Source organism: Prionailurus viverrinus, chromosome B1 (genome assembly GCF_022837055.1).
Source record: "Prionailurus viverrinus isolate Anna chromosome B1, UM_Priviv_1.0, whole genome shotgun sequence".
In the NCBI taxonomy this organism is placed as follows: domain Eukaryota; kingdom Metazoa; phylum Chordata; class Mammalia; order Carnivora; family Felidae; genus Prionailurus; species Prionailurus viverrinus.
In genome coordinates, this window is record NC_062564.1 from 16483219 (window position 1) to 16507581 (window position 24363).

The 24363-nt window shown below is 40.3% G+C and overlaps 1 protein-coding gene across 7 annotated transcripts in view; it reads right to left on the bottom strand.

Moving 5' to 3' along the window:
- Nucleotides 1-24363, bottom strand: part of SORBS2 (sorbin and SH3 domain containing 2) — a 225359-nt gene that overhangs the window by 16021 nt on the left and 184975 nt on the right. For 6 of the 7 annotated variants that reach the window (XM_047855088.1, XM_047855091.1, XM_047855090.1 and 3 more), the window contains 6 exons: nucleotides 24166-24350; nucleotides 16874-16962; nucleotides 15242-15288; nucleotides 10367-10481; nucleotides 10153-10281; nucleotides 8004-8207 (listed from right to left, as the gene is read on the bottom strand). In XM_047855088.1, the coding sequence (XP_047711044.1) occupies nucleotides 8004-8207; nucleotides 10153-10281; nucleotides 10367-10481; nucleotides 15242-15288; nucleotides 16874-16962; nucleotides 24166-24350 (769 nt within the window). Of the gene's footprint in view, nucleotides 1-8003; nucleotides 8208-10152; nucleotides 10282-10366; nucleotides 10482-15241; nucleotides 15289-16873; nucleotides 16963-20228; nucleotides 21813-24165; nucleotides 24351-24363 lie in introns of all 7 variants that reach the window. The other variant, XM_047855087.1, reaches the window with a different exon arrangement.

Genomic DNA, 24363 nt, shown 5'->3' on the forward strand with positions numbered 1-24363 from the left:
ATGGAAGAAATAGGAAGGCTTCTTAGAGGACTCAAGCCTGCACAGTTTATCAGTATCAGACGTGGGGTTAAACTATAATAATGGCCTGAGATTTGCAGCTGTTTCAATTTGCATTTATATTTACAATAAGCACCAACGAATTCATCAACTTATATCTTTCCAATGAATAGAAAAAGACATTTATAAGGTTTTCAAAAACTCAGTGGGGGATTGAAAGTTATCATTTGCTCTTAAGTATTAGATAAAATAGAGGGAAAAAAAACCACTTCATTTTTCTGGAGTTAGTTATTTGATGTAGTTATGAAAAGTATTCTTTGGAAACATTGTTATTGTAAATATGTCCATTCTCTCATACCATTCTGCAAACAACTGACACCTAACGTGTGTGTCAGTTGAGCTTGGTTCTTGAAGAATGAACTTGCATAAATCTTGGTTTTGTCCTTGTTAGTACAATGGCAGTGAGTGATCTTTATCTCTCTAAATTCTAAAAATCCAAACTGATTCTAAAGTTATTTAGCCATTTATTGACTAAGTTTAAGGGCTAAAGAACAAGTAGGAAAAGACAGGGAATAAATACTTTGGCCTTAAAAAGAGAACCACAGAAGGAATGGGGGCGGGGGGTGGGGTAGGGCAAATTCTTGGTCTTAGATAATATCTAAAGTATTATTATTTTTAAGATTTCCTAATTATTTCGTGCCGGCCAAAATGAAATCTCAAAGGGCAAAGAGCAACTAGTCTTTAAACTATTCCACTTTTTCAAAAATTCCTTTCACACATAAGATGAATTCACATTCACATTGGACTATTTTGTTGGATGGGGTTAGTGATGGGAGTTGGGAGTATCGTGCAGATGGCATTTCTCTGGTGTTGGTGCTTCCTGGTAAAGAAACTCAGACTCTACCAGAGCCTTCGAGTTTTCCCTTAACGGCAGAGGCTCTCATTCACATTCAAAACATTGGATGTGAGGATGGGTTATTATTTGAAGTCTATCACCTTTTGTCTAAAGGAAGAGATTTCAGGATCATGCTGATTGTAGAAGCCAAGCTTTTCTGTGATGGAGTCATTTCATGCTGTGGTTGTCATTAAATGTCTTTCCAGGGCCAGTCATTAATTTTATTGAAAGTCTTTTTTACTGGTGTCCTTATGGGGAGTTGAAAATTAGGAGAACTGCCAGCCCTCAAGGCTCTGAGTTGGGTGCTTTGTTAACTGTTAACCAAGGGAAGTATCATTCCTGCATCCTCATTAATTTACTTCAGTTTTGTGGAAGAATAGAGCTCAAGACAGTACTGAAGATCATCCTGCCCTCGGGCTCTGCTGAACCTGCTGATGGGTGAGAAACGTGGGAGGCAGTGAGCCCACTGAGAAGTGACAGGAGATGACAGGCACCAAGCTGATGTCTTTGAATGGGATGGTTCTCCAAAAAAATGATTGCTTTTTATTTTTCTATGTAAAATTGAGTCTGGGTATGCAAGCGTGTCTTTTAAATTTTTGGGATAGAGGCCATGCCAATGATGTTAAAAGTTAGCAACCAATATTTACACGACTTCTTAGAACTTGTAAGATGGCACAAATCTAAATACATCTAATTAATAAAATTCATTTAAAGGCATGCAATAAACCACACTCGGGATGCAGTTACCTTTAATTTTGGTGAATTTATCTCCTGTTGATAAGGGTATTTAGGGAGAAGGGGAGGTGTGTAGGGCTGGGTAGTCTGAGAAAGTGTAGAGGCCAAGTCAGAGACAGAGGCCCAGGGAGAATGGAAAGGAAGGGAGGGAAGGACACAGCTGGGAAAAGGTGTAGACGTTCGATCTCCCGGAGAAAATGAAGGCGGCTTAAAGATTGAGGAAAGACAAGATGTGATTACGCTTGTGCCCAGAATGAGGTTATGTGGTCTTTAGAGAATATCCCCCAAAGTTGAATAATGTTCAAGTTACCAAATGCCCTGGGAAGTGACATTTATGACAAATTCTTGCTTTAAATTCTTGCTTAACTTTTTCTTTCGAATTTGACTCAAAATCCCCAGTGAGTGTGATCATTTTTCTGATGTGGGTGGCTGGACAGAAGAACCCCCCATAGTCTACAATTTTAGAATATATTCACAGGATGGCTGCTTCTAAACATGAAGGAAAAACTACAAACCTGTAATGACTCTTTGTTACTTGCTTGTAAAGTAGATTACGATTTCTAGCTGGTTAGTTACAAAGCCGGGGAACTGATGTGTGGCAGCAGCTATTTGAATAACTGACTTAGAAACATGCTTGACTTTCTGTAATGAATGATCTCTTTTACTAAGTAGTGTATTTGTTTTATTTTTTACAAATACAGGCATGGCTGGGTTCTTTGTGCAGATGACCTTTTCTCTCCTGGTTGAGGAACTAGCCAAGCCTCGGGGTTTTGTGGATGTCCAGGGGTCTCATGGGCACTGATCATTATTTAAGCCCACGAACGTCCTGTAGTACAGGCCACGTGCCTCTATATTTGTTATTGGCAAGGTCTTAATAGAAAACTATGGGATTTTAAAGATTATTTTTGTTTTCTAAGATTTTAAAATAGACGATCCATGGGGGAAAGTGACTGCAGAGTAGCATGATATAAAACATTTTGTTTCCTAATTTCAGTATTTGCCAGTAATCGTATTTTCTTTCTAAATTACAGGTTACATATATGTGAGAAATGAAGTTTTGTTTTTGTCTTAAGAGAAAAATTTACAAACTAAAGATTTAGGGTATGTCCCCTCTTTACTAATGAAAATCATTGCTCAAGATTCTTTGTAAGATGAAAATGCATTAGTAGTCTTAAGTGGTCACCAACCTGAAGAAATTATTTCTTCCGAGAGTTAAAAGGGTACCGGCGTGCCTTTTGGTTCTGTCTCTCTCCCTTTTTACAAACTGCCATTGGAATTGGACTCGTCTCTCTGTGTATCAGTTTTCCAGTTTCTCAAGTGGGGCTAATAAGATAACCCATCTCATTGACGAAGAGTTCTTAGAACACTGTCTGATACTCAGTAAGACTTCAACTATGTAGCTATCATTATTAATAACAAAAAGTCAGGAAGACTATCAATTATAGACTGTTTGAAATATGAATTTCTAGTCACAATCAAATAATGGAATGACATCAGACATTTACATCATCTTACTAAAATTTGGTGAGTTTCCATACACCCCTCCACCCCCAACTTACGTAGTGCTTGTGTTTCTTAAGAGGAAGCCTTTTAGGGCAATGCCAAAATTGACGTTTAGTAATGTGATTAACTGTACTAGCTAAATATAGTCAAGACGGGTTAGTTCTCTTTGGTAATTAGGCAAGGTTAAAATACCTCAGTACTGGTTTTCACTGCACTGCTGTCTTCCTTAGGGATCCTAGGGTCTGTGGGGGTGGCTACTGGATATTTTAAACAGTCAGGTTGCCTCTCTTCTTCCTCCTCTTTGATGTGCAGGCTTGGTGTCACCTCTGTGCCGTCGCGGGCACACCACAAGGCATCCGGTTCTCGACACTCTGGCCCTCTTCGGATGCCTGACAGAAACCCCTCATAGATATCCTCATCTTCCTCCCCGATGGCGGGGAGACTTTTGGGCAAGGGAGCCACATTAGTGTGTGCAGAGGCCACAAACTTGTCACCTAGGACTTCGGGTACTTTCTCAGGGCCTCCAAAGCCCTTTCGTATTTTTGTCAAACCTGCACATTTGTTCTGAGTTGTCTTTCTGGGATCTTGAAGTGGTGTTGCCTCGGAAGGCCGGACTGCAGCTGAGGTCACCCCTGAGCGGGGGAAAGGCAGCAGAGAAGAAGGGGATTTGGCAGGTGCAGATGCTGGAGGCAAGGGGAGGAGATCTGAGGGCTCCTCCTTAATCTCGAGGATGATCTCCTCTAGGATATTTGGTTTGGCTTGGTCGGCTGGTAAGGTTAAAGCACCAAGCTTCTCCAATTCATCCAGGAAATTGTCCAGAGAGTGAGGCGGTGTTGGGGTCAAAGGATCTGCCGGTGGGCACTCGGCTGTCAGACGCAGCCGCCCCTGGGCTGTTCTATCTGAGCCCGGTGACGCTTTGTGCGTGGGAGGAGGGGCTGGTTCACTGAAAGCCAACTTAGAAACGAGCAGGGATTATAAGGTGAAAATGTAAACCAAGAAAATCATACATCAAAACACAGAGACAGAGAAATGCAGGGAAGTGGTGGTAATAAATAGAAACATATTTTGCGCTGTGGTCTCGATTTGTGGATATTTTTGCGGAATTTAAATAAAATCCTTCGCAGGTTAACTGGAAGGCCATCTGAACAATGAAACTCTCCTAGTATTTGGAAGGGGTCTCAGGTGTCAAATGATAAGGTAAAGCTGTAGTAGTGATAAGAAGGTCAGACAGTGAATCCCTAAGTGATTTTATCTAGCGGATCAGCTCTTTTAAACGAGGCTTCACATAGGACTCTGAAATAATGTTCCTGTAAAATGAAAACCAATAACGAAACCTTTTCTTATTCCCTGAATTTGTTTACTGTTCTTTCTGCCTGTAAGAGTGCCAAATCTTTTGAACTTCCACGTTTTTTCACTTATGTTTTGCAACGTAATCATAGCGTATGGCATAAAATATTTTTACATCATTATACATGGATATGTTTCCCAGTGAATCAATTCTGAAAAACATTTTCCAAGAACAGAACCCCCCGATCAGAATGAAACTAAAGATAACTACTACTTCAAGGTTTAAAAAACCCAAAGTAAATGTTTACATAGAAAGGGAACATATGATTTTAACGGGAGTAAACTTCTGCTAGGACACCCATTCTTTTATGTAAACCTGTGGAGTATAATTTATGAAACTTAATCTCCTGAAGTAAAAATATACCTCAGTGGATCTTACTATTATCAGTATATTTTGGATGTGTTGAACAACACAGAATGGTAATGGAAATTCCTTAAAAGTAGTTCTGGAAGGGCTGCCTAGAAACATTCTAAGACATTCTATTGCTGAACTGGAAAGAATGCTACATGCTATACATAGGAAGGCCTTGACAGTCTGGTGGATGGCATTTTACTGTCATTCTCTCCAGGGAGATGGTTTGGGTCTGGAAGATTTTGGAGATGCATTTTCTCGTTGGTTGTTTAGGATGAGACCTCACTCATGCACTCGGCACTCTTGGTCCTAAGGCCACTTAACTTTTGACTTCTGTGTCCTTTAACAGGAATGGGGCATTAATAGAATTTATTTAGCTATTTTTTTTTAAAGGAAATACGATGTCCTGTCACCTTGGGGTGGGGGTATATAAGCCAAAGAGCCACAAAACTCATGTGAGCATCCTAACAGAAGATTCAGGTGGTCTTGAGTCCGCCTAGCACCTGATGTAAAGTGATACTATACATGTGGTCTGTTACTAGATAGATAGCCACCCCTAGCAGGTCCTGTCTATGTTCAGTTTTTAGTAAGACAGAAATTACCTAAGTCTCATTTCATAGTCTAGAGAAATTCTCTTATTGGCCAGCATTCTATCTTATGCTCTTTGTTATGCAACAGAATAACAGATTTTGAAACTCTGTGAAACGCATAAGAATTCTAGATGATTACTTTTCGCTTTCATTTTCGCTCATGGTCAGGAATACTATGTAGACAAGGAAGAAAGATCTTTCAATCCCACTGTTGTCATGACTACCGCTGTCACTATTACTGCCACTACTCCGGTGCTGTTACCACGACGGTTGCCAGTATACATGTTAACAGGTTCCAAGTGCTTAGCTTTACAATGGACTTGCTTCTACAAAAAGCCAAATTACGTATCTGAGATACCTACATAACATAAATATACCTATAATACAAAAATCACATAATTACCTTTCCTCCCTAAAGCATTCGAATTGGATTCAACTACACTAAAAGCAGAAATATCAGAAATGGTATCAACTTCCATTTGGATCTCCCCTAAAATAAAGATAGTATGTCAGGAAATGTGATTTGAATGTGTCAGAGTGATGCATGAGTCAATGAGTTCTTTCCTCTATTTGCAAATACCAGTTAGAAAATAGGATGCATAACATTTCGTGTATTTTGGATGTCATGGCTTAGAAGTATATTATAATTCTTTTTCTGAAAATGATCCAGTTCAACACTAGTGAGAAGTTTCCCTTATTAAGTCAATGATATCATAGATTACCAGATGGGTCGAAATCATTAAGCATTTTTTTTTTCAAATTATGGACATAAGCTTTTCAACATATTTTCTTCCCAGCAGTGAGAATAAAACACTAATTAGTTTTTAGTGAAATTTCTCTATTTATAAAACGTAAAATCTGGTATTCTAAGAAAAAGTTTAGGTAACTGAAAATACATTTAAATCATATCCACAACAAGGATTAAAACACTGTGATCTACAGTATTACATTGCCAATATTAATTAAGACCTTATGGAAGAATTTCTTAAATATTAAATAAGGCTTTCTAGATAAATGCCTATTCTTTCTTATAATATTTTGTTTGAAGGTACAGTTGCTTTGAAATTCATCTGGTAGTTTTTTAAGATGACTGAATGGTAAATAAGACAAACATATGGCTGAAGGTTCTGATATTGTCTTTTTATCAGTAGGAACTATTGAAGGAAGGATGTTGCTCTCTAACACTAAGCTCTGGTAGTGAAGTCAACCTACTAAAGAAGATTCTGGAAAACTTTTTTATCAACCAGACACAATCTGATTACCGTTCTGTTACCCAGTGTTGCCAAACTGTTCTATTATTCAGTGATAAGGGATTTACAGCAATTACCCTGCAACGGAAACCCAGTCTTCAAAGAGTAGAATAAATAAAATGCCCTTTTAAAAGAAAATGCTTCTCTTCGGATAGTAGATTCTTAGCTCATTTACATATGTAAAATCCTTGTAGACTCATTTTCAAGGAGTAGTTTAGGTCACTGGGGATGCTGTCTTGCTTTGGGACATGAAATGATTTCATGTCTGTGATGTTGATGTTATCATGCTAGGGCCAAATGGTTTAGTTTTCCATGTCCCAGCCTTGGTCTCAGTTAAAATTTTCAGTAAGTTATGGGAAACAAAATGTTTAAAATGTTGGGAAGTACTTACAATATTTTGGAAATAATTCCTTGGTAATTTAAAGTTTTACACTTGAAAGTCAATGAAAAGGAGACAGAAATCCCTAAATACCATCCATGAGAAGAACACAACATATTATATATAATTCAATAGAAAATTAAGAACCACCTCACACTGTGAGTAAAGAGAGTAGAATAGCCTTTTCTTTTTCTTTTTCTTTCTTTCTTTTTTTTTTGGAATAGCCTTTTCTAATCAACCAGTTCAGGAAGCAAAGTCCCTTTTAAACTACATGTTGAGAAAGGTAATTATCTTTAGCTACTGGCTCTAGTGAGACAGTGGAAATCATCCTAAACCTAATAAAACAAACTTGAGGACTCCTAAGAACCAATGACATTTTCATTCAAACTAATAAACAAACTGACTTACAGACCTTAATTAAAGATTTTTACTTTCTCTCTTTCTGTATCAAAATACCCCAAGACTTTCATAGAATTTCGTCAACTCAATTACCATATGTTGTTGAAATAAACCATTTTGGGATCTATCTATCTACCTATCAATACATCCTATACTCATATATACTACTTACACCTGCATAGAATCCATGTAAAACGTGCATATCTAAAAATAAAATCAAGCTGCAGAAAAAAATTGAGTTTCAAAAAGCAGCTATAATTGCATACATACATACAGACCTATATCATATAGGATTTTATGATGCTAATGTTTTCTCTTTCAGTATTTTACTTTGAAAATAAAATTATCAAAATCAAGCATGAAACCTTTGTGCTAGCACCCCTCAGAAAGATTCAATTATATTGACTTGACATGGCACGCACACTCAGAAACATAACATGTACATTTTGTCGCTTTGCAATAGGTATGATGTTTTAGTCTATGCCTAACATCCCATGTCGATGACCTTGCATCAAGCTCCCAAACATGACACTAATATGCTAGGATGTCTTCTTACCTTATTTGAACTTAAGCTGTGGATTCTATCACTAGAATAGCTGTGGGGTATTGGAGGGTCAGGGTAGTCCTCAGCACCTTTGGTTGTATTCTTCTTGACAACTTCTACATAGGAAACAGGGAAGATGCCTTGTCTGCTGGTTCCTGGAATTTTACCTTCATACCAGTTTTGATCAACTCTTTTAAGAAGAATAACTCTATCTCCCTGCAATGAATATTAGGAAAATGCATTATAAATACAGAAGTGGTAACATAAAAACTGTCAATTGTCAATGGTTTCTAATAAGCAATAGCTTTCCATCTGGGAAAGTTTGATACCTCCAGCTGTTATGATTGTTGTTTGTTGTTTGTTTTTGTCAGGGGGATGAAAATGAAGGCTCTGAGCTCATTCCCAAATTACAGATTATCAACATGTACGATACGTAATCATTCATCGATGACATTAGAATCTCCCCTAAGGATGCTTGGTTTGTGTGAATGGGCTTACACATGTTCACACCGGTACCATGTGAAATGACTTGTATCAGTTACTTTAAAAAGCAGAATAGTTTAACAGGGAAAACCTCAATGACAGTAGCGTTATCCTATCATTGACAGGATTCGGGGAAATGACCTTCTGCAGGAAGAGCTTCAAAACAGTGCAACTCAGCTCGCTGTGATTGTGTATCTGAAATGGATTACGGAAGTCAAGCTCCGGAAGGGAGGAAGTTGAATGGCATACCGTTTTGCTTTCTTGATCTACGTGTGGTAAGCAGGAGCAAAGGGTAAGGCTGGCAGGATGGGGCAAAGGACGTACCCTAGATAATCCACAGCTGTGCCCAGGGCCGACACCCACCTGGTCTGGATCAAGATCGTGTAACACCACTCACTATCCATTCTGATTGGTTCGTGGCGTCTGCACAGAACATAACTGAGGAGAAGTAAATCTCCCTAATGTTAAAATTGCACTGATTTTCTGGGCAGCACACTGCTGTTGCCAGGCTGTCGCTGGAGCTATAAATTGCATTGGCAGAAGCTGCTCTTTATAGTATGAAACATCAGCCGGGATGGTTCATGGAATGTTGTTGCCGCTGGGAGGGTAGACGAGGAGAATGGGTTGATGATGCAGAACCAGGGCCGAGAAGGGAGAATGGGATGAGGTTCTGCCGGTACAAGAACTGTGTCGTTTCCCTTCCTTGCCCCTGGCTAAGGGATTCGCCAGTAGGCGAAGAAGTTCTAGAACCACCCTGCCTGTGACTCTCTAGCCTGTGCTCTGTGCAGACACGTGGTCACCTCAAACAAACGAATGTGATGGTTTAGCAAACCATGAAGATAGTTCGTTTGATCTTTCTGCGCAGAAACAAATTAAAAAGAGTTCTTTCTGGGGGCACCTGGGTGGCTCAGTCAGTTAAACATCCAGTGATTGGTTTCGGCTCAGGTCATGATCTCACGGTTCCTGAGTTCGAGCCCCACATAGGGCTCTGTCAACACGGAGCCTGCTTGGGATTCTCTCTCCCTCACTCTTTACCCCTTCCCCCCATGCCCTCTCTTTCTCTCTCTCTCTCAAAATAAATAACTAAACATTAAAAAATGAGAAAAAGAGTTCTTCCTGATATTATTAAGATACTAGAATTGGATCGGTTGCTAGTGAAGTTTGGGTCAGTCATGAGGCCTAGAGAAGGCTGATCAGGGGAACAGCCCTGCACAAAAATGTCTCCTCAAAAAGGCTCTGTAGGGAGAAGTACCTTCATTACGTTAGGACTGTTCCTGGATTCCAAGATAAAAGTAAATGTTGAAACACCCATTTTTTTAAATTTGAATAATAAGGCAGCAGGACAAACAATATTTTGAAGTGTATGAAAGTGCTTTTCCTTTTGATGTTTCCACGTGTAGAGCTCCTGGCTGTTCAGCCTGAGGCGCCCCTTGGAGGAGACGTGGAACCTGCCATGCTAAGCCTGGAGGGAAAGTCTCTCTGAGAAGCTGTGCATCCCCCAGGGGACCTCTTCTGGAAGGACACGGAGCGGTAGGTAACAGCGCCTCAGGGTGGCCTCATAGAGTCCTTTGTAGCACATGGGGGAAACACAAAAACGTCCAAGGAAATAGATAACCTATTTTAGTTTTGGAAATACACGGCCTTTCAAAAGCACTGTTGACGACAACGGCCAGGGTACCTTTCTCAGCGACAGCTCCACGTTTGTGTCAGCATTGAAATTATATTTGGCTACAGCTTCTCCGATTTCTCCAGGCTGGGCTGGGGGAGGCGGTCTTGCAGGCTGTGCCTTCTCAGGAGGCATGAGTTTCTATGAGGGAAAAAAAGTCATCTATTCTTTATCTGTGGCGACTTTGGAAACAGCAGCCATGGGAGAGGGAAGGGGTAGGACTTACCTCCACGTAGGAGATGGGAAAAATGCCCACTCTCCCGTGGTGCTCTCCCTCATACCAATTTTGATCAATTTTCCTGAGGATGTAGACAGTATCTCCTTTCTTAAATGACAGCTCCCTGGAAGAGACACGTTTCAGGGTTGGGTTTCCCCCTCCCCGCCCCTGATGTGTAGCCATTACTCTTAAGATAAACACTCTCACTTGATCTGTATTTGGCTGAGAAACGTACTTTCAGTATGGAATAATCTGTCAAGCCCAGTTACATCAGGATCTTCGTTGCAAACCCTTAGAATTCACTTATAACTTTAAAAGTGATTTCAAACAACGAACAAATAGAAACCTCGTGTTTGATACAAGGCACAGGCAAACTGACATGAAATTGAAAGGCAAGGATGGACTATTGCTGTGTGATCATTAGTTTACTGTGGAGGAGTTGTTAGGCTTGGCGTAATGTTAGATTCGCTCTGCACTGATCTTGTTAGTTCTGAAGCTAGTGACATAGTCAGAACCTTCACTTCTCTTTCTTTCTGGCCCCTTTGGATGTGCTAAAGCTTACAATAAGGAGAATAAGTAGCTTTAGCACCGAAGTGCCATCATCAGAAAAATTTTTATTTACAGGTCTTGGAAGCTGGTTGTCGGGCATTTATTTAACTGGCATATCTTGATAAGGAATTTATTTGGTGTAAAGAAAAAGATTTTAGGGGCGCCTGGGTGGCTCAGTCGGTTAAGCGTCCGACTTTGGCTCAGGTCACGATCTCGCGGTCCGTGGGTTCGAGCCCCGCGTCGGGCTCTGGGCTGATGGCTCGGAGCCCGGAGCCTGCTTCCGATTCTGTGTCTCCCTCTCTCTCTGACCCTCCCCCGTTCATGCTCTGTCTCTCTCTGTCTCAAAAATAAATAAACTTAAAAAAAAAATTAAAAAAAAAAAAAGAAAAAGATTTTATTCTTCAATGGAGCGCAGACATAAACATGTTTTAAGTGTAAAGACATGCACGGGTTGCTTGCCGCCTTCTTTATAGCTTTTGTTTTTAAAAAGTAAAAGTATTTTCAGGACACCATCTATGCTTTTCCATTTTGGTTATTTCTAAGAAGAAACCTATATGCCTGCTTATTTCCTAAGTAGGTAGATGTGGGTATGTAGTTTTAAGCTATAAAAACATTACTTATTTTAGCTAATTCATGCCTACCTTCTCATCCTCACTGCATCTGTTTTTGACGGCTTCATTATCCAGGTAACTGTTCGCTGTTTTGCCCTCGTAATTACGTTTTGTCGGAGGACACGCATTTCACATCTTTTCCCAAGAGCCCTACTTTCCTACTCATCTGCCTCCCCATTCTGGAATCTTCTGCAATGTTTAGTTCAGAATCTTGAGTTGGATCGTTTATATGTGCAGAATGGATCATGAAGAGAGCTGGATATCAGATGTAGCGTATTTCTCATTGATTAAAAGAATTAATTGAAAAACTGTTACATATTAGGGGCGCCTGGGTGGCTCAGTCAGTTAAGCGTCCGGCTCTTGATTTCAGTTCAGGTCATGATCCCAGGGTCATGGGATCCAGCTCCGAGTTGGGCTCCATTCTGAGCACAGAGCCTGTTTAAGATTCTCTCCTCTCTCTCTGCACTGCCCACCCCGAACCCCCTCCCACTTGTGTGCACTCTCTCTCTCAAATAAAAGAAATAAAAAACTGTTGCTAATTAAAGAATTATTGCACAGTTCGAAGTGTTAAAATCTTCACATTGAAAGTGTGTTAAATTTTCAGTAACCCTAAAGACAGAGGAGATTCAAGGAGTCTTACATTCAAATACAGCACTCCCTTCTTTTATGCAAATGCCTGATGTAGAAAACAAAAAACAAAATATTTAATGTTTGCAATCCAATAGCTTTCTGAGTACCAGGTGTGTTTTGTTTCTGGAAATGAGACTAGGAAGCTTAGCTTTTTTTAAAAAACAAGTCAATTAGAGAAAACTTTTTCTTTCAAATATGAAAAGAAATCTTTTCTATTTTTAAAGGCTTGTATTTAAACGTTTTAAGCCTTCTACATAAAGGACAGAAATCTCACTTAACAGTTTTCAAAACTGTGTCCCTCTCATCTCAGACCCAGAATTTCTGAGTCCCATAATAGTAAGCTTGCTTTCTCCCTCCCAAACCCTTTTAGAATGGTGGCCGCTGACAACCTCTGGAAATGACGTTTTATGTCTTTTTCCTATTTAACAATTGAGACATTATGTCTGTTGAGTTACTGAGCTGTATCATTAGCTGTGTTATTAAAAAATTAAACTTTCTGCATCAGGTAAAGACAGGTAGCTTTTAAGACAGATGTTTATTTAAAGCAGATATGTCTGTCTCTTGTTTATAAGATGTTAGGCACAAAAAAGCACCCACATCTAGCTATTAATTAAAAGCACGTAAAAATGTGGCTGGGCCTTTGTTAACAGTCAGTGCTTCTGGGTGTGTGAGCCTTTTAAAGCTGTGTGAGTCGTCCAGAACCTCGATTTTTGTGTCAAATAGGTTAACTACACTGGGGAGTGCTCTTTACATCTCCTAAAAACAGAACGAGAGGAATATGATTGAACGGCAGTCAGATAAATGTATTTATGGTATGTGGGAAACATTTTTTGTTTTTGTTTTTTACTAACATTATGGGATGACTTCCATGGGTGATTGCTGAATCGACTTCCCTGAAGGCTTACACAATTAGATCCTGTTGGTTTAGGAAGATTTGGTGAAAGGTAGAGGGGGGTGGTGTGTGTGCAGATAACCCTGCAGGAGGGCTGTGCCATTTGCAAGCCTGGAACCCTTGCTGACTCGGAGCTTTCACCAGGAGGACATGGCCTTGGAGGATGGCATCAGGCTTGGCAACTGGAGCAAACAAAATCCAGCTACACAATCAACATCCCAACACTCGCCTCTGCACTACACCTCACCTTTCTCTCACGGCTTGTTTTTTATTGAACCTTCTCAAAAAGCGGTGGGCCCTGGGTGGATACCTTTCCCGTGTCATATGCCCTGTCATTCCTCAGGGGTTCATACATTTAAAAAAGCTTTTGATGGCTTGTCACAAAGAAGAAATGACATTTACATGTTCTGTACCGTTCGCTTATAAAATCGGCATGCATCAGACACATTGTCGCACCACATCCACAGAGCAGTAATAAGGGCGAGAAGGGGGTAGACACGAAGCAGGTGTTACTTATCTCATCAAAAAAAGAAAAAAAGATGTAAGCTTTCGTCAGGATTTTTTTAAATACCCGATTTAAGCCACGTTTGACATCTTAAATTCTGTTTTTTAATTTTTAAAAATGTTTGTTTATTTAGTTATTTATTTTGAGACAGCGAGAGAGAGAGAGAGAGAGAGAGAGAGAGAGAGAGAGGCACAGAGCCTGATGCAGGGCTCAAACTCACAACTGTGGCATCATGACCTGAATCGAAACCAAGAGTCAGATGCTTAACTGACTCAGCCACCCAGGTGCCCCAACATCTTAATTTCTAAATAGCATTTTCCTATTTAGTTCATTCTCCATCTCAGCAGCATTACGAAAATCTGAGTGATTTTATCTTTTTACATGTCTGTCAGAGACAGTTTCTAGAACTATTAATATAATATGCATTTTAATGAATAAAGTATTTTGTTATTATGTATTATATATATTATATATGTTCCGTCTAAACAACAAAGGATAATTTAATGCCAATGTACAATGATTTCAATATCTTCAATTCTAATGGAGACCAAAGTTTCTTAAATAAGGTCTGTACACATGGGCCATGACACTTCTGGGAGACTGCCTCCCTCCCTAGCCTTTCTTAACCACATGCCCATATGATGAACAAGTTCCTAAGGACAAAGGTTAAAAAAAATACTGCAACAAAGGAGTATGAAAACACTAACATCAAAAGAGTGCAGGAGGAAGGGTACCTGGGTGGCTCAGTCTGTTAAGTGTACAAATCTTGATTTCAGCTCAGGTCATGATCTCCTGTGGGGTCCAGCCCTACTTAGGGCTCTGCACTGAGTGTGGGGACTGCTTGGGATTTTCTCTCTCTCTCTCTGTCTCTCTATCTCTCTCTCTTTCTCTTCTCTCCCCCCCCCCCCACCTCTCTCTCAAAAAATAAAGAAAAAGAAAAAGAAAAAAGAAAAAAAGGACCACGGGAGACAATTTTGCTCAGCATCTCCAAGTTTTGAGTGTTAAGACATGGAGATATTACTCGAAGAATCTTTGTACATAGTTCTACCCTTCAATCCCACAAACTATCCTGGATATAGTTGGATAAGTAAGTGTTATCAAATTCTCCCAGTGAGTGTCAATTATTCCCCAACACTGTATTTTTATGTTATTCTTGACACAAAACTTCTAGAAAACAAGAGTCTTTTTTTAAAAAAATTTTTTTAACGTTTATTTCTGAGACAAAGAGAGAGACAGAGCATGAGTGGGGGAGGGGCAGAGAGAGAGGGGGACACAGAATCCGAAGCAAGCTCCAGGCTCTGAGCTGTCAGCACAGAGCCCGACGTGGGGCTTGAACTCATAGACTGCGAGATCATGACCTGAGCTGAAGCCGGACGCTTAACCGACTGAGCCACCCAGGCACCCCGAAACCAAGATTCTTAATTCTGTTTTATTTGCCCTGTCCTTTTGAACTCATGGTGCAGTAGCATGTTCAGTGTCACTTAAAACCCAATGTTTCTCAAGAAAATTACAAATGAAAATAGAATTAGCCCTATCCCAATTAATTGTGAAGGAACCATTAGTTACAGCTGATTGCTGAATTCGCTGAATTGGGACTTAGACCTTATTGTAATACACCCCATTAGAATATTTACCTCTTAAAGTATTACCAAAGTATTTAAAGCCAACCTAAGTCACATAATGAATATCTTACTTACTTAGACGTCTGAGCTTTAAAATCATAAACAGCTTTTGCAGGCAATTTCTGAAAGGGAAAGTAAACAGTTAGGGCTAACTTAAAATTTGGAGGTTTTTTTTTTTACAAGAAAGCAATTTCATGTGAATTAAAGGGAAATGAAAGCACAAGGAGTGAGTAAACATATATAATGTAAACCCTCTATGCAATTCATAAGTCAACAAATTAGTTCTTCACTTAGGTATTTAAGCTATAACAGGAGTGTAATAGATGGCTTGCTCACCGTAATTACTGAATATCATATTTCCTCTTAGAAACTAAGGTAGATGGAGGCACCTGGGTGGCTCAGTCGGTTAAGCAGCCGACTTCAGCTCAGGTCATGATCTTACAGCTTGTGAGTTCGAGCCCCCCATTGGGCTCTGTGCTGACAGCTCGGAGCCTGGAGCCTGCTTTGGATTCTGTGACTCTGTCTCTCTCTTCCCCTACCTGGCTTGTGCTCTGTCTCTGTCTCTGTCTCTCTCTCTCAAAAATAAATAAACATTAAAAAAATTTAAAAAAAGAAACTAAGGTAGATGAACACTGCAGTACAATTCCAGAGGGATCTGTCCCAGGTATAATTCTGGCTTTTCCTGGGTCAGTTGCCCTGTGTCTTATGTGTTAACACAACTCCTTTGGAATCATAATAAAAAGACTGGAAAAAGTCACGAAGGAAGCCATTGTCCCTTTTACTAACACTTATTAACATAGTAGCAAAGAAATATTAGCCCAATTCTCATTGGGAAGCGAGTGTGTGGCCCACAGTATAGGCTTGGTCATCTTGCATTCCCTGGAGGGTTCAGGAATTCTTTATTGACACGGTAAATCGGCCGTTCATCTTCTAGTCGTGATAAGATGTGACACACACTCACCTTCAATCACCCTGCACGCCCTAGCTAGCTGATTCAGCTCTGCCTTTTCTACTTCTCAGTTATCTCCTCACCCCACTCTCTTTCCTTGGGATTCCATGAACGTTAGGCAACCTGGGACATCCCTGACTTCTTTGGGGGTCCCACAGGTACTGGGCTGCAGGAGACACCTGTAGGGATTCTCCTGGAGCGGCTGCCAGTCCCAGGCCAGCTTCAGTTGCTGTCAAACCTTCACGGCTCCAAGACGGCGTGAACCTGAGCTCTAGCCCTGGCTCGGGACCATGCACAAAGCTAGCTGGTACCTGGTTCCTAGGAGCAGTGATTTTCCAGCAAAAGCAGGCCAGCAAAAATTAGGTCGAATTTGTATTGATTTGCGACACAGATGACCTAGAGCTCTCCTCTACATCAGGGGCGAAATTTGTACTGGGAAATCTCCTTCCTCCATGGGGCAGCCCAGCTCAACACTCTCACAGAGCACGGTTGTTAATTCACGGGTGTCAGGTCAAGACTCGGCGGGGCCTCGCTGCCGGAACCGGACAGCGGTTGGGGGACATCTACAGCTAGGGTCGGGGTGCGTGCTGCCTTGAGTCCTTTGCTCAACCTCCAGGGAAGGTGTTTCTAGTTTCTCTCTCGTCATTTTTATGTTCTTGATCTGGGCTCTTTACTGGTTTTGGAAAAAACTCTGGCTGGCAAGTGCTTTATCAAATACGTTGCAGAAAAAAAGACTCCAGTGCTATTGAACAAACTACCTCTTTTTCTGGAGTTCCTCTTCTTTCCCTCGGTGCACTTCTCCCCAGGTCAGTCATAGTGGATGAGTAACTTCTAGGGGACTCATGGTCTGTGGGAAAGGACAGGATCAGAGTGAGTGTTCACATAATTAAAAGCCGACCTTTTTTAGCCATGGTCCCTGGTGGCAACTGTTTTCTCCTTCGGATTTAGAGACATAGCACAATGGAAGACGTGGGTATAAGATTCATAGGTAAACGATAAAGTTGTGATGGAAGACACAAAACCAGAGCATCGCAAAAGGGAAAAATATCCGAGGTTGCAGAAGTGTTCTAATCCCAAATGTAACTGTTACATTGCTGATGTAATTATGCTGCAGCACCTGGTATAGACAATTCATACTCGCGGGGTGATGGCGGGGGGCGGGGATTTCTCACCTCAGAGATTTAATACTTTCTATTCCTTTTGCCTCCAATTTGTAATTATTTTTCAGGGCAGGGGGAGCCTGGGTGGCTCAGTCGGGTGAGCGTCCAATTCTTGATCTCAGCTCAGGTCATGATCTCATGGTTTGTGAGTTTGAGACCCAAGTTGGGCTCTGTGCTGACAGCATGGAGACTGTTTGGGATTCTCTCTCTCTCTCTCTCTCTCTTTCTCTCTCTCTCTCCCTCCCTCTTCACCACTCATGAGTACACACACTCTCTCTCTTACTGAAAATCGATAAACTTATAATGACTTTTATAGGGCCTATAGAAGATGGAGAATTTGAACATAGCAACAATGAACAAAAACTAAGACATCTCATGGAACAATTTAAGAATGTAGTAATGAAAAAGAAAAATAAAGCATGATGATGGCAGAACTATGGTCGTGTCCATTCCCCATGCCCCATCCCTACACACTCTGTCCCCCTATCCCCCCACCCCGTTGGTACACAGTTGTTGAGTTTTAAGATGTCATCCTAAGGCTTAAAAGGCCTTTATCTTTTGCCTTCCCTTTTGTTCAACTGCCTTATCAGAAAGTATATATTTATTCCAAGAAGCAAAGGGATTAAAATTCTCTAAACAGGAAGTATCCTATTGATTGCTACGCTGCTTATGAAATACTGAATTGTTTTTGTTCATCTGAAAGCACAGTATAAATAATTACATTCCCAAATTATGATTATAAGTATCTCTTAATGGTTTCTTATACTTTACACATTTGTATGTGGAAATGTAGCTAGAGTCTAAGAATATCTCAGTAGTCTCTGTTATAGAATTTTACCAGTATAACTGGGTCAAAATTAGTAAATTCTTTCTCTTATCCCTTTAACAGATTTAGTTATATTGATTAGCAAGAAGCATTAAAAATAAAATAAATCCAGCTACAAAGGAATTAAAAAAATGCTAATTCATAAAAAGAAAACATTACTTAAAGATCGTGACTACTTTGACTATAAGACAGAATTGTCTATTTAACAGCAGGTGGACACCTGTTACATGACATATAAGGACAAATGTCTAACTGTCGGTTGTGAATTCCAAAGTCTTTAGATTTAGTAAGGTAACATGGCCACAAATATCTCAGGTTAAACTTACTCAGTTATTTTCAAGCATGAGAGAGATTCTGTGCCATATATTTTCTGTTTCTAAAATGGAAATACTTTTATGAAAGCTTTCATACTGATCATTAAGTTGTAAATCACTTTTACTAATCCATGGCATATAAACTATTTTTCAATTGGGCTAAACAAAATTGGAAAGTGGGTATGTTATCAAAAGACAAATACCCTTCAAATGCCTTTCAAAGCCCTCTCAGATCAAGTTTCAGTAAGGTACTCTATCTGTACATAAAATTTAGAGGTGATTATTATCGTTGATACACTTACTTGAATAGCTGGAATTATCCAATATTGAAAAACTGGAAAAGGTAGCGGACTTATTATAAACTTAAATTATGACATCTCAATCAGTGAAAATTTCAAATTGTAGGCACTGTTTTAAAAAATTCTAATTTGTTGTTTTTGAAGCGTGTTGTATGGTATAAATGAAAGCAAAGATAAATACTAATAAAGCAAATTTGTGCAGTGGCTGCTAACAATTGAGTCACATGTATAGTACATTAATATGAAATTTGCGTTTTCTTTTTTTTTTTTTAACCTATAGAGATTATATTCTATACTACAAATACTGAATTACTAGGAGTTTGCATCTCTTTTCTCTTACCTACTCCCTAGCTGACTTTGGTTAAATCTCTTGTCTCTCCTGGGTCTCACTGCTTATAATGATACCTATCACCTAGGTTGGTGCCAGTGCTAATTAGATAGTGTGTGTAGAGCACTTTGCAATGCCCAGTGCATAGCAGACTGTTGACAATCCAAATTCCAGCAGGGAATGTTCTTTCCAGCTTCTGAAAACTTACATAGTGAACAGATGTCTGTTAAGAATTAAAAAGAGAGAGAGAGAGAGAGAGAGAGAGAGAGAGAGAATTGTATACAACTTGTATAAAAAAATATCAGAACCCCTAACAAACCTCAAAAAAAGTCCTCTGCCTTTGAACTGTTATTTGTCCGCATATTGCCACTCCAAGGTGATAATCCATCTATGAAAATGGAGTTGAGGGTCACTTTTAACCTAAATGGTCTAATTCAAATGTCAATATAAGATTGTTTCAGCGGAAACAGAAAATAAGGTAATGGAAAGGAAAAGAAAATGAATACACTGAATGATGGAAATGAGACTTCTGTCTATACAGCTTAAAGATGTATTCACAAAAATTTTATCCCATGTGCCCTTTAAAGGTTGTTCAACAAATCCTATTCTCTTTTCATTGTCCATCAATTACTACATTGACTAGTTCAGTTTTCCTTCCTGGGTGTTTGGATGTAGTATCTCGATGTTGAATGTAAGGAAATTATTTATTGAGTGAGTGACTATAAAGTTAATATAATAACCAAGTAAAAGCTGTTTGTTAGATTATTGGTTTTGATTCATTTTATGACAAAACAAGAGTCATCAGTCTCTTAAGGATACTGATACTCAATCATGGTTTCCTTGATGGGATCCTTTTAAATTGATAAAATAAGTTTAACTGGTTGTTTCGACGTATGTTGTTTCAACCCTAACATTAAGCTACAAGATGGTTTTCCCTTTCGATTTTGAATGAATAAATTTTTGTGAATTGGTGATCACTTTAAGCCACACGTCAAGTCCGATTATCACATGGGCAAATGAGACTATTCAGGAAGACATGTTTGCACAACAAGCATTTGCTTCAAAAACACATAACGATGCCGAGTGGTCTCACAGCTTAGGAATGATGAGATGTAGGAATGGAAAATGAAAGAGCTGGATGGTGGGTGTCTGAACCACAGGGACAGAGAAAGAAAAGCTCATCCACCTTGGAGACTCCGTGCACTCTCATGGTCTTGGTGGTGGTAGTTGTTGGTGGTGGTGTCCACGTCTGGGAAAGAGGCACTGTGAGGCATTCTCCCACAATCGTTCTGGTACAATGGACAATGAATAGCACCATCTTGAGGCAGTGGGTGGAAAGGCTGGTGCACGGGGCTCCTTTTTAGAGCTTTAAGTGATGAGTTCCTCTCCGGAATATCTGGCAACAGTTCACTGATAAGACGGTGCAATATACTGTTGTCTGGCAAGCTTCCCCTTCTCTTTTCAGCTTTAATTTGGTCACAGATGTCTTTAAGGGCAGAGTCCAGAGCCTCAAACACAGACGCTTTACATTTTGCCTTTTCAGCCTGTTTTTTGGGAGTCGAGTTCTTTTTCCTCCGGAAAGGCACGGGACTGACTAGAAACGCAAGTTTAGAAAGGCCGGGGTCCGTTTCCTGTCTTCTGGGCTCCTCGGCATTTTCGTGTTTAGCTCTTTCATGTTTCAGCATTGTGGTAAATCGGGTGTAGGAGGCAGGGCATCTGCCTTTGCAGGAGCTGATGAGGTGCCGGTGGTGGTGGTGGTGATGGTGGTGGTGATGGTGGCTGGATCCATAAAAGCTCTCAGAGGATGTGAAAGAAAAGTGATCAAAGTCACTCTCGCTGCAAAAGGACGAGCCTTCCACGTGGATGTAATCACTGTGGTCAGACACAACTCCTTCTTGGTCACTGTCGGAAAACTCCAAATGAGTTCTCGGTTGCTCGTCACTGGTGACTTCGATGTGAATCGGCACCAGGGTTTTGGGCTCGTAGCTGCGTTGTACGTGAGAAGGGTGTCTACTCTGACTTTCTTCCTCCAGCAGAGACTCGATGGAAAACCGCCTTTTGGGACATAAACCGTTTTGTTGGGGTTCTAGGGTTATAGGAGAGAACATATCATCTCCTAAATTTGGCATGGATTTTGACTTTTGAATCAACTTCTCAAATTCAGAAATGCGAGTGGGGACCATGTCCCTGGGCACCTCCTCAGTGGAGGACTGACTCCAGCCATGGAGCAGGCCCTTGTGTTGTTGTTCGTTTTCATACTGCAGGATTCTCGACTTTACCGAGCAAATCACCTCTGAATTCATCAAATCCTTGCGATTAATGCGGTGCATTTTCTTGTACATTTTTAGGAACCCTGGGGCGTCATGGGCTGACCTGTGTCGGAGCCTCGATCGGCCGTTACCACGGCCCTCCTGGATGTAGGGGGAAGCCCAGGCCCCAGGGCAGCTCTCCTTGGACTCCTCTTCACATAGCAGAGAGCCCATACTTTCTGACTTGGCTTTTGGGTCAGGGAAGCTGTCACAGTCACCATTTAGGAGATCATCACAACTACGGGATTTGATTTTGGGGGAGACTGTCTCTTCAGTGCTGCTCCAGACCTCTGCATTTTGCCGGGCCATTTGCCAGCCGTTCTTGAACGTGATGGCCCTCTGTGAGTCACGAGGGACATCCAAATGCTGTCTCTTGTAAGAGTTACAGTAATCTAACTCATTGGAGGGGTTGCCGTTGAGCCCTGAGTAACTGTAAAGGGATGGACACATATCATCCCCACCTTTTAATCCAGGCCAGCGTGGTGGAAGAGAGACATGTGGAGAAGTTAAAAGGTTCACAAAGAGGAAGCATGTCAGTTAGCATCAGATAGCATAGCAGAGGGAAAGCAGTTAGCATGGTTTAGTCTAGACACGGATTGTTACACATGTAGCTTCAACTTTAGAGGAAGAAAATCCTAATTCTAAGGCAGGGTAGTACTTTTTCAATGAATGTAGCTTCACAGATATTAGAGTTAACAAAACCACATATAAAAAGTAATTAGTGTAGTTTCGATACCTATTTGTATTGTGTTCATACATCTTTCTGCAAACGAGGTATGCCCAAACCACAAAAGTACCTCGGAAGCTAATAGCCTGACCCGGTGTAATTTAAAGGTTTACCAATTAAGGCCAAAAGTGGTAGAGGTTTAATCAACTGAATATGGTCAGGATTTGAGTCTCGTTTGATTTATAATGGTAGAGAGGTAAAGAGTAATTTGTAAATTTGCATTTAGTTACTACTTCCGTAACTGTATTAAGTAACTTTCCGTGAGCATTAGATAGAAAAAGCAACAAGACAAAGCATTTTCCAAACTTGTAAAATCAAGATGCTTTGAAATACCGCTGTTAATATTTCTCCAAGACACACAGTACAACCTCTTTAAACATACAAATTTACCTCATTCATTGTCTCATTCTATGAGGCAGATTCTCTTAAGAATAACTGGATATAGTATAAAATTCTCATCAGAGGTTAATGCATCTTAGTTTTTTTCCAAGGAGGTTGTTTTTTTTAAAAAAATAATTTGCAATTTGATAATAGCTAAAACTGACCTCAGTTTAGAATATGTTTAGAAATATTCTTTTCTTTTGCTCTGCTGCATTAACTCATAAACGAGAGGCCAAATTAACATCCAATGGGACATTTTCATCTTAGAAGGAAACCTGATGAAGGAAAATCTCTCTCTTGATAGTTCCTGTCTTACAACCTTATCCAAACTTTGCAAAAGTAGATAAGCACATCAAGCAGATATGTAATGTTTGGGAAAGGAAGTTGAGTCAACACTCCCTAGGGTAAAAACAAATATATAAATTAATCAGAATCCTTTTAATTTTTGGGTGCTATCCAAGCATAACGAATCGATGGTATTTCATGACCTATTTACTATCTTAAAATATTCGTTTGCATAAATGAGTGGAATCTGATAAATGTATGTCTGTTAATTGGATGAAAGGTATCGCAAAAGGGGCTCACTCATTCTGAACCTTCCAGGGAGTAGGCCCACTTTTACTAGGCCATGGAAGACGGCTAGTGACTCCCACCTATCTGGAGTCCAGGCATCCAAACCAGCCTGTCTTTTGCACACAAACCAGCTACCACTTAGCTTTGATTGCCACATGGCCACGCTTTTCGTGCTTACGTTTGATACGTGTGGCCGAATCTGTGCTATTTAGGGGAAACTTCTGTTAGAGTGCAAGTTCTTTACACATTTCAAATTCCTTTTGTGTTCTGTTTCAATGCCAGGAGATTGGGGAAGATTTCAGGGCCCCAAATTAGGTATGGCCTTAGGTACCTGTAGATGCTGGTTTAATCCTCAGTCTCCATCTTGGGAATATTCCTGTTACCACAGCAATAATGCACTAACCAGTCTTCCAGAGACCTGAAGGAGACTTGCCCTCTCTCAACACAGCTCACTGAACTTCCAGAGAGGAGAGAGGCCATATGGAGAAATGGCTTGGTGAATCTAAATTTTCCAAGTATGGCTTGAAACCAGTTGGTTCTTATTAGTGGACTGTTCTGAATCAAACACCATGTTACACGCGTAATATGGATATTCTACTATCTATGTGAATGTTGGCCAAAGTATAGAACAGATGACGAAAGAATAAACTTCCGTAAGTCAGACAAAATTTTATCTAGAATTAAATAATTAAAAAAATCAAAGTACGTTTTAGGCAACAATGTTCTTTGTTGCTACTTCTAATTCCTATTCTATAGATGTGATTAACTTTGCTAGTTGTAGTAACTTTAGACCATTTTTTTAAAATATGCAAATGTTTATAAATATAATCTTTTAATGGCCTGACAATAAATTAGGTACTCTGAATTTGTTCAAAAAAAACCCACAAATGATACATTTGGAGGAAAAAAGCATTGAATATGCTAGATGATAGAGTCCTTTAAGCCACTCACAAAGCTCACCAACCTGACCTAGTCTGTGTAAAAAGAAAGCTATTGTCATGAAACTGGATTGTATTCAAGACACTGTATTTAAACTCTATCTCTGCATGGTTAATCTTGCCCAGCTGTCACAGGTAGCCTAGGTTAAAACTAAGCTAGTAAATTGCTTACCCATCAATCTAATAATTGCTCACCTTTTGCTCTTGACGGGGAAGAAGGGGAGGAACTTATGAAGGACTGGGTCAGCGTGGCGCTTGACCCTGGGAGGTCCGCTCGGCCTGGGCTGGTCCTGCGTGCGCCGTGATCCAGGCCCCTCGGCTGCCCCACCGCAGGCTCGCTCTTCCTCCTTTTCCTGAAGTCACTGGCCATGCTCGTGGCACTAAAAGAAGAGA